Genomic DNA, 13,574 nt, shown 5'->3' with positions numbered 1-13,574 from the left:
CCTGATGCACAACTAACAGTGCAGTGAATTACAGAAAAACAGACAAAAAGAGCAATTTGAACAACCCAGTAAAGGCTTGAATCCTTAAAAACATAATGCTGCCACCACCGTATTTTACTGTGCTGAATCGTCAGTGATGTGACTAAAATAGAAGCATTTGTTACATTTTCAGCTTCTACGGTTCACTTTCACACTACACTGTGTCAAACTAGCAAAACCACTTGAAATATTTGTTCCAAGCTACACCAAGAACCACTGAAAGAAACAACACTTTAAGCCTCTGAAGACAACATAAACGCAACATCCTTTATTGTAAAATAAAAACAAAAATGGAGTGCTATCAGGTTTTAGGATTTATCTTTGGTAAAAGACCAAGAGCCACCTCTAGTGCTAGATTCTTGCACTTATTTTGGTTGTATTTACCCAGAATGATCTGCAGTATAGTCTGCTTCCTGCTTTTGGAGACGTCTCTGGTCTGTCTGGTGTTCACATATTTGAACCGCGCCGCCAGAGTTCAATTCAGTCGACCAAGAGCTAAGTTTTTAGGCGGGTCGGAGTTCGAGTTTGGTCTGCGTCAGAGTTTATTTGCACAAACAAACTAGATCTAGGCAAATAAACTGGAGTGTGAATACAATCTAAATGTAATACTTACCAAAGATCAAATATTCCTTTTCCAAACACACACTTAGCTCCTTACAATCTATACATGTGTTTCCAGAAAGGACGGTTCGTTTACCTTTGACTGTATAATATTTGCTAATTAATTCTATTTGCAAAAAAAGAGACCTCATTACCGCTAATCGTTTCAACACAGGCCCATTGTGCAACTAGTCTGGAGGTGCTGCTTTATTCAAGTGACTCACAGATAAAAACTCTTATGAGATGATATAAGACAAGTGACAGCTTCTGGAGCCTTATGCATACCCATGCTGGCATGCTTGTGAACCAAATAAGCACTCCTGCTGCAATTGGGAATGTCAGCAGGACAACAGAGACATAGCTACACATCCTCCATGGTACGTCTCTGAATGACACAGCTTTGTTCTGTGAAGCAGCAGAACAAAGCGTGGGTGGTGGTCTGAACAGAACAAAGCCCAGATGAAATGGTTTGTCTGAACCCTTCACCAATCTACGGTGGGAGTGGGCGAGGAGCAGGGGTGATGCAAGCTCAGGCGGTTGCAAAAATCTTATTTCCCTGCTTCTAAAAGCTCACAGCTCAGTGGTGTTTCATGTCCCGGCAGCCGAAGCTTTCCGTTTGGTTCAAGGTTGAAGAGAATCTGGAATATCGGGAATATCTGGAATCTGGAATATGAGGATGGAGCAGAAACAACTTTCACTTTAGATTGTTTCATGTTCTCTCCATCATTGACACTTTCTGTTCATCGTGCAATCAGAGAGCTCGATCCTGCTGACCCCATTTTTCAGCATTAATTACTACCTGGACCTGCCTCCAATCAGCAGTAATTGAAGGACACAGGGATAATTAACAAGCAACCTTTAATTGACATGTCCTGCCGTTGCTGATAATTAAGTTAGCAGATTTGTCATCAGTACATAAAGCTCCTCAGGTGATTAACCCTCAATTTGCTGTCAGTCTTCAATGACAAAAACACATTTTCCTAATCGTGAGTGGTAGCACTATTAATTAATCAAATGGTGCATAAAGATAGTGGGAGTAAATATTCAACATTTAGGGAAGAAAACAAGGAGGTTTCAGTATTCTCTAGATTGCAAGATTAATATTTCACAAAACAAATTCTGCCATGAGGGGGAAAAAAAGTCCACAAACATAGTTAGAAAGAAAAGGACAGATACTGCGACTAAACATCCTCTCAATCTAGTATGTCTTCTTTTTTTTACAATTTCAAAACAATTCACAAGCAGATATAAAATCTAGTAGGTGAAAGCTGCTAATAAAACACAGAAAGAGTGATCTCAATCATCTGAGAAAAAGAGCTCTGACTGCATAAATAATCTTCAAGAAACATTAAATCATTTACAAATGTTTGTGTCTAAACACACATCTGAAAAATCTGGACAAATAACGCATCAGCGATTTATGAGACAGAACTGGAAGGTAATTAAAAATTAAAGCCTTCAACTCAGTTGCTTGTTATTTTTATAAAGGTGAAACTTTTGCACTGTTAAAACAAAAACCACACGCAAAAAAAATTGAATACTGTCGCTGTTGCACACCTTACACCAAGAAATGATTACGGTAACCTTACATAGATGTGTCAGAGTGTGAATATGTGAAATGATAAAAAAAAAAAAGTCATTTCACTCAGTGGGGCTGTGCTGAGATGGCAGATGAGTGTGTGACTCATTTGGCCCTGGGTGGCTGTGTCAGGCCTCTTTTCCGCCTGTTGACTAACTGCTCCTTGTTCTGTAAACACAGACAAATGTACCCCACAGGAGCGGCTGCCCTGCAGCTCCCCGGTGCCTTAAACTAATGAATTTTTAAAGAGGGCATCAATCAAACTGCAGGTCAGATCAATAGTCCACATCTCAGGAGCGGATTTTCACTCAAACATTGCTTCCATGTAGCCGTCTTGTCAAGCATTCTTTCACTGTAGACAAGCATAACATAACATAACATTTGTAAAATGAAAATAAAGTCATTATAAGCTGTAAAGGGTGGGAAGTGTTATCTGACTGGGGCATCAGACGGCCAGGTGGTGAGCACATCACAAAAGCTGGTCAGAAAAGCACCGGCATACACTTTTGACACTTGGCATATAACAAAACAATCAATTTTGTTATAAACAGTAACCTATTATCCTTTCTCAAACAGTTTTATGGGCTAAACAGAACATGTTCATTACAATTTTTGCACAAAATCTTTTCAGTCCATTCAGTTCTGCCTATAAGGAAAAGGTTAAGTGATATTTTCAACACGAATATCACCTCAAATGTTTCTGAGAACTACAACTCCAAAATAAAATGGATATTATGTAATAGGACGGTAATAGTTACAAACTCTAACACTGAAGTTGAGAAAATATTATTTTATGATATATAAACTATTACATTTTGGTGATCTCTAACTACACTGCCTGAGTAAAAATTCAAAATTGGATCATGTAAAGCAGGACCTTAAACGGCATGAAAATTAAAAACAGTCTGTAATTTGATAAACATTTTAACATTTCTTTAAAGACTATAGAGAGATATTTAAAGATGCTCCTGTTTGATGTTAATACAGACCAAAAACCTGGTGATTTCAGATAATATTAATGCTTCATTTCAACAACCATCTGCGGTTCAGATTAATCTTCCTAATGACGCATATCAATTTACCTCACACAAAGATAAAAGGAGTTAAATATAAGGAAGCAATTTTCTCAAATGCAAGCTGCAGTGATAAGATCTCTTTCTTTGATCTGATTTTGATGAATTAGATCATAAATGCCACAATACAAAGAGAAGAAAGGACATAGCAAAGGTAAATGGAGAAAGAAGGTACACTGTGTAATAAAAAAGGAATGAACAAGACAACCTTAAGAGGATGAGCCAACAAATTACAGAAATAACTCACTAATTGGTAAAAGCAGAAGACAGATGTCTTATCTGGTTGCTGAAATAACAAAACACTTCTGCCTGCGAGACAATTCCTTCATGTTAAGTCAAAAGGAAGAAAACACAGGGGGACCATATGTACAGACCAAGAGCCAGAGGCTCTTCATGTTGCTGAACAATGCTTCATTTCCGCTGCGAGTTCATTCTAATTTCTCTGTCTTTACTTTAAAAAGAATAAAAATAAACATTAGAACAATGTTCTACAGAATACAACCGAAAAGCTCTGGGTAAGCTTTCTTTGGCTTAGAGAAACTGTCTGTAATGGTAATCTTTTTTTTTTTTAAAGGACATGCTATTAACTTCATTCATTTACTAAAATGAACAAATGAACAATATAAGAAAAAATTCTGTGAAACATAAATTTTAATTTCTAAGATAAAGACACACAAGTAAAAGTCTCCAGTAAACCAGCTCAATTCTGTGTGAAAATAAAATACCTCCTTGCTAAATTATGAATGAATTAAGCCACATCCAGACCTGACTATTGTCAGATCTTAATAAATTACTTAAATATCATCCACCCAACAATGTGACGCAAGCTAAAACTGCCAATAAAACAAATCATGCCTTAATCTAAGAAATGTAATAAAAGACTAGAAAGTGTGAATGCTTGGTGAAAAATGGCAAAAGAGTTTGAAGCCAACTGCTGAAGACTTGCAGAAAAGTAAGAAATAGTCCATGAATTGCGAAAAACCCAAGTAAAAGCCAAAATTAGCTAAAACGTTAAAACTAGCTAAAATGCTAATGATACCAAATAGATAACCACTAGCATGCTGGGTTACAGTGATATATTCCATAAAATGTAAAAAAAAATAAATAATAATAATAATCATTTAAAGCCCTAAAATTTGAGTGATTCCCCTATTCCTTCTGATAAAAATGGTGGGTGAATGAAATCTATACCTTTTATGATTCCTGAGATATCAACATTTGTTTGGCGGCATCATTTAGTATCGTTTGACCGGTTAGCTCAGCTGGTCAGAGCGTGGTGCTAATAACGCCAAGGTCATGGGGTCAAGCCTCATACTGGCCAATTCAAATCTATAGTCTTAAAATCACTGAATGGTTTAGCACCACAATACATTAAAGATCTGTTATTGCTGTACCAACCGTCTAGACCCCTCAGATCTTCTGGTTCTGGTCTGCTCTGCATCCCCAGAACCAGAACCAAACGAGGAGAAGCAGCATTCAGTTTCTATGCACCACGAATTTGGAACAAACTTCCAGAAAACTGTAAAACAGCTGAAACACTGGGTGCCTTTAAATCTCAGCTTAAAACCCACCTGTTTAGAGTTGCTTATGGCAATTAATGCTTTCAACGTATTTGATGTTTTTAATCTTTTTAACGATTTCATCTTTTCTTTTTATTTTTCTTTCTCACTGTTTCCTTGTCAAACGATGTTTTGAAAATCATGTAAAGCACTTTGAAATGCCTGCTGCTGAAATGTGCTATACAAATAAAATTTGATTGATTGATTGATTGATTAAAAATATCAATACATTAGGCTGGAAAATCAAATATTATGCATGTTGATTTTGGAAAACATTAGAATGTGAGCACTTTCCTCAAAAATCTTCAGATAAGATCATGTAAGTTGTTCTTAAATCGATGGAAACTCAATATTGTGTATGACCGTTTAGCTCAGCTGGTCAGAGCGTGGCGCTAGTAATGCTGAGGTCATGGGTTTGATCCCCAATATGGTCACTTGAAATCTAAAGTCTTTCAGAAAGTCAACACTTCAAAATAAAAAAATGGCTCTGAAATGCAATCATTTAGTTAAGCATGGAAATATGCTTACACATCATTGTCCATTTTAAGTAAGATGTCTTTGAATTTATTTTACGTTTTCCCTTTTTACGTCTCTATAGTTTGTGTGCTAGTGGAAGACGTCATCACCAAGCCATATTTTAAAACTTCCTGTCAACTTTTAACATGAAAACACCGGGGGTCACTGATGGACTGCCCTGGCATCCACCACCAGGCTTACGAAGTTTTCTGGAGAAAGCATCCTAAATGTAGGAAATTCTGTTGAAATGCCCACAATATTTAATTTTTTTTCAAAATGCACAACAAAAGCAACACATTTATTGCAGAGTAAATTATGCCTGTGCACTCTTGAACAGTCTCAGTTCAGTCTCTCTTACAACATCCTTCAGCTGCTGGTAATGAGAAAGCCAACATGATCAGCTCCAAACGGCAGACGGAGGTAGCGGCTGCTTTTAGAGGAGCATCACATTCATTCTGGCGTCTGTCCTGCTACTTAAACCACGCACATAATCTTCACATGTTAGGATGTTGTAGCAGCAAACAGCCTCCAATAATCCACAGCCACAGAACCACAGTGGAAACATTTGCCGTGTTTGCCTGCCAAGGAAGGGATTTCAGCAGCACCAAGGAGACCGAGAGGAGCAAAATAAAGAAGCAGAACTGTTTGACTAAAAGCTTTCTGCATTGTTTCATTTTCAAGGACATTTCTGTGTCCTATCCAGCATCCAGTCCCGCTCTCTTTATCTAAAGTCCACCCGGCCCCGTTGTGGTGCTCTGAGCTGCAGAGAGCAACCCACAATCCCATCTGCTTGTCAAAGAGAAAAGCATGTAAGCTGCTGGAGCAGCAGGGATTGAAGATCCCTGGGGTAAAGCTTGGGACATTCAGAAAAGCTCTATGGCTTCACTTTTGTTATTTTTCCTTTTTAGTTCAGTTCCAAAAGTTTAAAGTTTTAAAGCAGCTCTTCACACAAAATTGACCTTCTAAAAAGGTTGAAAGCCAGAAGACCAAGCAGATGAGGCTTTGCACAAAAAAAAAACCTGGACTTCTACCACAGTAATGCATTTCTCAGTGTCTCACCCAAGTTTTTAGTATAAGGGGACTTTTTAGGTGCCAAAATCTGAAATAATATAAACCTTCTCTCAATTATTATAGCAACAGGAAATCTTTTTTACATTTTACTATTGTTATAATACAGATTAAAAATAATTTATAGGTGTACTTTGGCAAGGAGAGGTAATTATTCTGATGCTGTATGTCTGGTTGTTGTCATTATTATTCTTATAGAGTTTCTTGTCTTGCTATGAATTAGTAACCATTTTGTCTGTCATATAATTTATTTGTTGGCTCTTAGCACAGTATATTAAATAGGCACAAACATTTTAACATGGATTTAGTCACAATTTTTTTTATAATTATTGAGTCAGTAAGTAATACATTTCATTAAATTGACATAAAGGGCAGGATTAAATAAGTATTCACTTCTTCATACTCCTTTTCAAACAAATATGTTTGTTCTTGGTTATGCATGCATATGTTTTCTCTGTCCTACTGATTGCTTGTTTTTTTTTTTGTTTAAAAACCTGTTTGAAATATATGAATCAAATCAAATAAAAAAAAACCTAATGAGTCCTTAATTTTAAACACAAATGTATTGATGTTCAATGTAGGTTCACAGGGTAGTAATCCTTATTCTGAGTAAGAAAAATAGGAAAAGAAGGAAACAGTCATTTATGTACACACTAAAACTCCGCAAGATATCAAATCACCATCCCAATATTAATATTCACAATATCACAATCATTAAAAACAGCTTAGAAGGATTTAAGAGCTCTTTAAGGAACATTTCTTATTTTTCAATCATGTGAATCCACTTCTGGATTTGTTACTAATGATGACCATACAAGTAATAAATACTGCCGAAGAAACAGAGCATTATGTGAGGTGATCTTTATGACTTTTAACGAGAAGACTGTTTCTCAGAGAAACTCAAAACAACCTACATTTCCAGACCAAAACAAACATTTCAGCTGCGCGCTAGGACAGAATGTTCCTGTCAGTCAGTGATCCATTCTGGAGCAGAAAGAAATTTCAAAGACATGTACTTTTTCCTCAATTCAGCACAGACACACCTAATGATTCACCGCTGTGACTGACAGTATTCTATTAAGTCTATTGGTCTCTGAGCTCAAGTACACCGCTTTTGAGATGCATTCAGTCGGAATCGAACAGCGGAAACAGGAACAGAAGAGAAACTTCACCAAAGTTGGGTGCACAAAAGATGAAACAAGGACAATAAAGCAAGATGAAAAACATTTCTACACAGACACAAAATTCACATTTTGCACGTTTTTGTGATTCCATTTGGGTAACAACTGCTTCTAAAAACAGTCAACGCGTTAAAAAAAAAAAAAAAATTAAAAACACCCAGCCGTTTCGTGGCAGTAAGTTAGTGTTTTTTGGTATCTGGAAATTAATGACCAGTTTCAAAAACCTTCGGAATGTAACGTCAAATCAGCAGGAACTTCCCATCACCTAGCAACGCCAAGGAAGCCGGGCTCGTTGCCTAGCAACCCAACCCGAGCTCCAGGACGCAGCATTAATTTATCGCCGGGTTGTAGTTAATTCATTCCACCTGCGCTCATTATATCAGCACAGAACTCAAACTTACCGGAAATAAACATTAAAATCTACATAGAAACAGCTGTTTGGCTACTTATTCAGTAAGAAAAAGAACATTTAAAATCTACATTGAACTGCGAAAACCGAAAACTATTATCGGTAATAAGAATAGCATTTGCTAAATTTATGTCACTCGCGTTACTTTTACAAGCCGTTGTAATCCGAGGAGTTTATACTTTTTGTTAAAAAAAAAAAAACTATTATAACGTATTTTTAAAAACAAAAAAACAACTAACAATTTTTCGACCTTACCTTCTCCAAATAAAAGCTCCACCGTTCAAGCTAACATGCGCCACCTGGCGATGATGTGTTTCTTGCAGAACCGCAGTTTTTTGAAGCAGTCAGTTTGCGTGGCGCACTTATGCGTGACAGGGGGATGTAGCAGGCCCATAGTAGGTTAATAATGTATGGCAAGAACATTTGCCATATAATCTTTTTTTTTTTTTTTTTTTTTTCAATTAAAACGAACGTTCACCAAGAACAAGAACAAATACAATTTTAACAAACATGATGAGCGTTGGACATAATAAAGTCTAAAGATTTTATTTTCTTGTAATCTTTAGAAGATTACAAGAAAAATTAATTGCTTCAAACAATATGAAATAAGAAAATACCCAATTATTGTGGACATAACTGTACAGATGAGATTACCTTGTGAAACTGATGCAGTAAAAGTTCTAAATATTTCAAAAAATGTTGCCTGCACCTCTGAAAACTAGAAAGATATAAGCTAACAAAATGCATATATGAAGAATGGGAAAGTAAAGGAGGCTTTCCTATACATTTGAATGTCAAATCTTCAACCTAAAATACAAATGTAATCAGTAGTGTCCAGTATTAATTTCTGACAAAGATATTAGTATATCTATTGACGACATATATTCCAATGTAAAAGGGGTAAAATAAACAAATAAATAAATGTTTGTGTGCACAAACTTGGCCAATAATGTTAATCCAGATTCTGATGTTTCATATTTTAAAAATGTAATCTTATCATTATACACCTTACATTTTTGATTAAGAAAAATAAGAAATCTCAGTTAACGTAAAGAAAAGTGAGAAAGAGGCGTGCTTAGATTGTGTGCCATAACTCTTGCCATAAATAAAGTTTCCTCATCAGTCAGTCTAACAGCTCCACCGCAGTTTGAGTGCGCGTTCACGTCTCAGGTCTGGGGGACGTTGGTGCCGTCTCCGCGCTCCCGCCGCCGGAGTAAAAACTATTTTGTCTCTTAAATAGAATCGACAAAAAAAAAAAGCGAGATGTACAGGTAAGTAGCCACAAAATAAGTTTATTTGTCTGTTTCAGGTCAATAACGACTTTTAGAAAGTATTTTAAAAATTTTTTGAAGAGTTAACATCAGGAAATTGTTCTTGGAAAAACTCAGTATGTGGGTGTGTGTCTTTCGGTTCATTGTTTCATGGCTCAGAAAAAGAAGCTTTTCGTATCTGTGATTTGTGTGGTGTTTAATAGTTTTTATTTAGATTGTCGCTTATGTGTTTTTGGTGGTTTATTCTTTAGGACTTATATTAATTAGACGATACGTTTTCAATTGCACCAGATTCTGGTTGCAGGCTCAATGTCGCAAAGAATGATTTTTCCCCCCTTTCTATTATCTTTTGTCTGGAGCCCTCACTGATCAATAAAATGTAATTGTTTTTCTACAGGGGAAAGCAAAAAAATTTGATGGAAAATTAAGATTTGCTTCCTTTTGATGTCATTGGCTAGTTATGTTTTATGTTTATTTACAGTATAGTTTGGGTTTTTTAGCTGAGTTTGGAGCAGATTTGATCAAAATGTTGGTGAGAAATGAAAAAGTTCTCAGGCTGGATAAAGCCCTTCATGATGCTGCGAGTTTAACACAAATTAATCAGATTAAAGTGTTACAACATTCCATGCTGTAATCTCACACAACTATTCAGGCAAAAATGCAGGTTTGCCATTATAACATTTGAAGCCATGCAGCCATTTGAGCAGATTCTGTAACTGCTATGTAAACGAGACCATGATGATTTATTTCAACACTTTTTTTCTTTACTTTAAACGTGTTTATGTGTTATTACTATTCGGCTTTCTAAATGCTCATGCGATTGTTGGAGCTGTTCATTTAATCAACACTGACAAAAATCAACAATTAAACCGAGAAGAAGGAAAATCCACCCCATATCATTATGCTGCCATCACCACGTTTCACTCGGTGGTTTTGTTGATATCCAGTTTTTTTTGTGATGCCGCCAGGGGTGCGGACAAATGACACTGTTAATGCTTAGTGTTGTTAGCAAAACAAGCTAACGTTAGCAATCTACTTCCGCTCCGACATTTTTGCGCTTTTACCTGCCAGACAAATTTCTCTCTACAATGGTAAAGCCATTGTAGAGAGAAAAAATGGGAGAGTAAATTTCTGCCAAAATAAAAACTCAGAATCTCAAAATTTTTCTAAAAAAAAATTTCTGAGCTCCAAAAAAAACAAAACAAAACAAAAAAAAAAACAATGCATCAGAAATTTTGAGGTCAATTTCAGAAATATTCTAGAAAAAAATTGGAAATGTTCTGTTTCAAAAGGCAAAATTTATTCAGTCATATTCTAATATTCATATATTTAATTCGACTGAAAATGTAACTTTTTTTCTCCAAAAATGTTACATTTTTCAAATTATTGTTTATTTATCATAGACTCATCTTTAACATCACAGCAGAACACTTCTGAGGTCTGCAAATACAGTTTGAAACAGAAGAAAAATAAACAACCACTTTTGAAATGAGATGGCAAACAGCTCAGGATGTTGTTTTGGTCTGACGTTGCAGGTTTAATTAAGGTGTTATTAAAGCTGAGTGAGAGCGTTGTTTACCCAGAGTGTATTTAAAGCTCTTGACTTTATGAGCCATTAATTATTTTCATGTTAATTGTTTTGTTTTTGTTCCGATTAAACTGTATGTAAAAAAAAAAGCAAGTTATCTTCAAGTGCTTCACGTGTGTCATATTTAGAGCCAGACTAAGTGCTGCTGATTATGTCCTCCTCTCCATGGGCTCAGAGTTATTTTGTGTCTTGGCAGTACCAACATTTCTGCCAGAAATATTCTGAAGTAGGGTGATAATGTCGCCAATCAGGCTGAAGTTAACAGGTATCCTCTCCTCCACAGATGAGCATCTATCTGTAAGTCAAACTCAGACAATCAGCCAAACCTTGATTGGACTCCTTTTGTTCTTGACAAGTCGCCGCCGTCAGACGCTTACGGTTCGCCATGGAGACGGTGGTGATCGTGGCCATAGGGGTGTTGGCCACCATCTTCCTGGCCTCCTTTGTTGCTCTGGTGGTGGTGTGCCGACATCGCTACTGCCACCCTCATGACCTGCTGCACCACTTCGACTCCAAGTCAGTAAATCTGCACAAAGCCTCTACAGAATATGAAACATTAATATAAATGCATCAACTTTTAGCACAGCCTGGGCCTGCAAAGCAAAATGGTTGTTAGTGTTAATGAATCTGCATTGCGGTATCTAACATACCTTAAAGAAATATACAGCTCTGGAAAAAATGAAAAGCCCACTGCACTGAACCCTATGGTGAACCTCAGGGTTTTTCCACCAAATATCGATTTCTGAACTCTTTCTGAGTTAAAATATTGGTATTGTTCTTTCTAAATGAATATGAACTTGTTTTATTTGCATTATTTGAGGTCTGAAAGCTCTGCATCTTTTTCATTATCTTGATCAATTCTCATTTTCTGCTAATAAATACTAAATTTTTGCTTGGCATATCAGAGACATGTCAGTAATCCATAGAAAAAAAAGAACAATGTTCATTTTATTCAAACATATGCGTATAAAAAGTAAAATCACAAAAACTGATCATTTTAAGTGGTCTCTTAATTTTGTCCAGAGCTGTATATCAAGTTAATTGGAAATTAAACTGTTTTTGTGGTTTTTCCTTACTTTGTTCAAACTAAGGAGAAAGTCTGGACACATCAAGATAAATAGAAAAACAAAAAGTTGTGCACATTTTTTTATGTAGTATAAGAAAAAGGCCAAAGGAACCATCCAGCAGCCCAGCTGTGGAGGACACTGCTGCAAAAATATAAAATATTACATACTTTCTTAAAATCAAAACAGGAAATTGTGATGGTTAATTGTATTGTTTGGTAATAAAGTCCACCACAGGAATAAAATCAGACGGCATCAGTATTTATGTTAAAAGAATGTAGTATTTTGTAGCATTATGTGTGGGTTTTGCACAGGGGGTCACAAAGGTCATGGCATGAAGAAGGTTGGGAACCCTAATCTAGTGGACATGAACTGGTTTCGCTGTGGTTGCAAACACATCTTTAGCCATTCTCACCTCAACTCCCAGCAGAATCTTGTACATTTTCATCCAGCTCTTTGTTCCCTGTCGTCGGACAGACCCACAGTGGATCTGATTGGCGCCATGGAAACGCAGAGCGAGCCTTCGGAGCTGGAGCTGGACGACGTGGTCATCACCAACCCTCACATCGAAGCCATCCTGGAGAATGAGGACTGGATAGAGGACGCATCGTATGTCGAACCGCAGTAAAATAGCTTCTCGGACATCATTTGTCGTTTTTAGTTGCTAAACCTTGAATTTGTGTTCCACAGCGGCTTGGTGTCACACTGCATCTCTATTTTGAAGGTAAAATTACTCCTCTTTTTTGTTACCGTATGATATTATTGATTTAACTAATACATCTATTCCACGCACAGATCTGCCACACTTTAACTGAAAAGCTGGTGGCCATGACAATGGGATCAGGGGCAAAGGTCAAAGCACCTGCCAGTTTGAGTGACATCATCACTGTGGCCAAACGAATCAGTCCAAGGTAAAGCGTCTCACTAGAACTTGATGTTATTACAGCTGTAACACCGGCTGACTTGTATTCTCGTTTTGGGTCCTAAAGGGTGGACGATGTGGTCAGGTCTATGTACCCTCCTCTGGATCCAATCCTCCTGGACGCCAGGTAGCCACACCCGAGTTTGACTGCTGAAAGAGAAGAGTATGAGCTGCTTGTTTTTTCAAATGCATGTATCTTGTTCCTCCTCAGAGCCACTGCTCTGCTGCTTTCAGTCAGCCACCTGGTGCTGGTCACCCGCAACGCCTGTCACATGTCCGGCAGCCAGGACTGGATCGACCAGTCGCTTCACGCGGCGGAGGATCACATGGTGGTTCTGCGTGAGGCGGCGCTGGCTTCCGAACCAGAGCGAATCCTACCTGGAGCCGATGCTCAGAGAGAACAGGCCATTTGAGGGAAAAAAACCTGAAGCAGCACCAAACCTACTGTCAAAAATACAAACCATGGAAAAGCAGCTGCATTCCAACGCTGACCTAGTGATACCTACTAAAATAGACATTTCAGTTTCACATCCACGGCTCTCCAGTGGCCAGAATGTTTTTAGAAACATTTTCTGAAATGCACCATCCAGTAGTGGGCACTAAATCCAGTCTGACCAGCACTGCAGTCACAAGGAGGCTTAGTCAGCTAATCCATCCTGACGAAAATAACATCCATTAGCCAGTGAACCCAAAGGTGCTCCAACT

General features: G+C 37.3%; 1 protein-coding gene and 1 long non-coding RNA gene across 2 annotated transcripts in view; one reads left to right on the top strand and one right to left on the bottom strand.

The window, feature by feature from the left end:
• The window catches only part of LOC106922352 (uncharacterized), a 33,324-nt gene extending 24,545 nt beyond the window's left edge, over positions 1–8,779 (bottom strand). Inside the window, exon 1 of the long non-coding RNA XR_001419177.2 lies at positions 8,280–8,779. This is a non-coding gene — a long non-coding RNA (uncharacterized LOC106922352). The remainder of the gene's footprint in view (positions 1–8,279) is intronic.
• Positions 8,780–9,119: 340 nt separating this feature from the next.
• tmem98 (transmembrane protein 98) lies at positions 9,120–13,329 on the top strand. Its single transcript, XM_014994665.2, has 7 exons — positions 9,120–9,295; positions 11,167–11,399; positions 12,425–12,556; positions 12,638–12,671; positions 12,743–12,858; positions 12,937–12,996; positions 13,081–13,329. The coding sequence occupies exons 2-7, from the start codon at positions 11,269–11,271 to the stop codon at positions 13,280–13,282; spliced, it is 675 nt and encodes a 224-aa protein (XP_014850151.1). The 5' UTR covers positions 9,120–9,295; positions 11,167–11,268; the 3' UTR covers positions 13,283–13,329.
• The last annotated feature ends 245 nt before the right edge of the window (positions 13,330–13,574 follow it).

This window comes from Poecilia mexicana, unplaced genomic scaffold (assembly GCF_051168715.1).
Source record: "Poecilia mexicana isolate PSO_F unplaced genomic scaffold, ASM5116871v1 scaffold_8, whole genome shotgun sequence".
In the NCBI taxonomy this organism is placed as follows: domain Eukaryota; kingdom Metazoa; phylum Chordata; class Actinopteri; order Cyprinodontiformes; family Poeciliidae; genus Poecilia; species Poecilia mexicana.
Note: the sequence above shows the minus strand (reverse complement) of the source record. Positions and strands in the feature narration are given on the sequence as shown.

Excerpts from the sequence above, each read along its gene's own strand:
- tmem98 (XM_014994665.2), top strand. The coding sequence starts at position 11,269 with ATGGAGACGGTGGTGATCGTGGCCATAGGGGTGTTGGCCACCATCTTC. Across the intron at positions 11,400-12,424 it reads CTGCACCACTTCGACTCCAA|ACCCACAGTGGATCTGATTG; the intron begins GTCAGTAAATCT and ends GTCGTCGGACAG. Across the intron at positions 12,557-12,637 it reads GACTGGATAGAGGACGCATC|CGGCTTGGTGTCACACTGCA; the intron begins GTATGTCGAACC and ends TGTGTTCCACAG.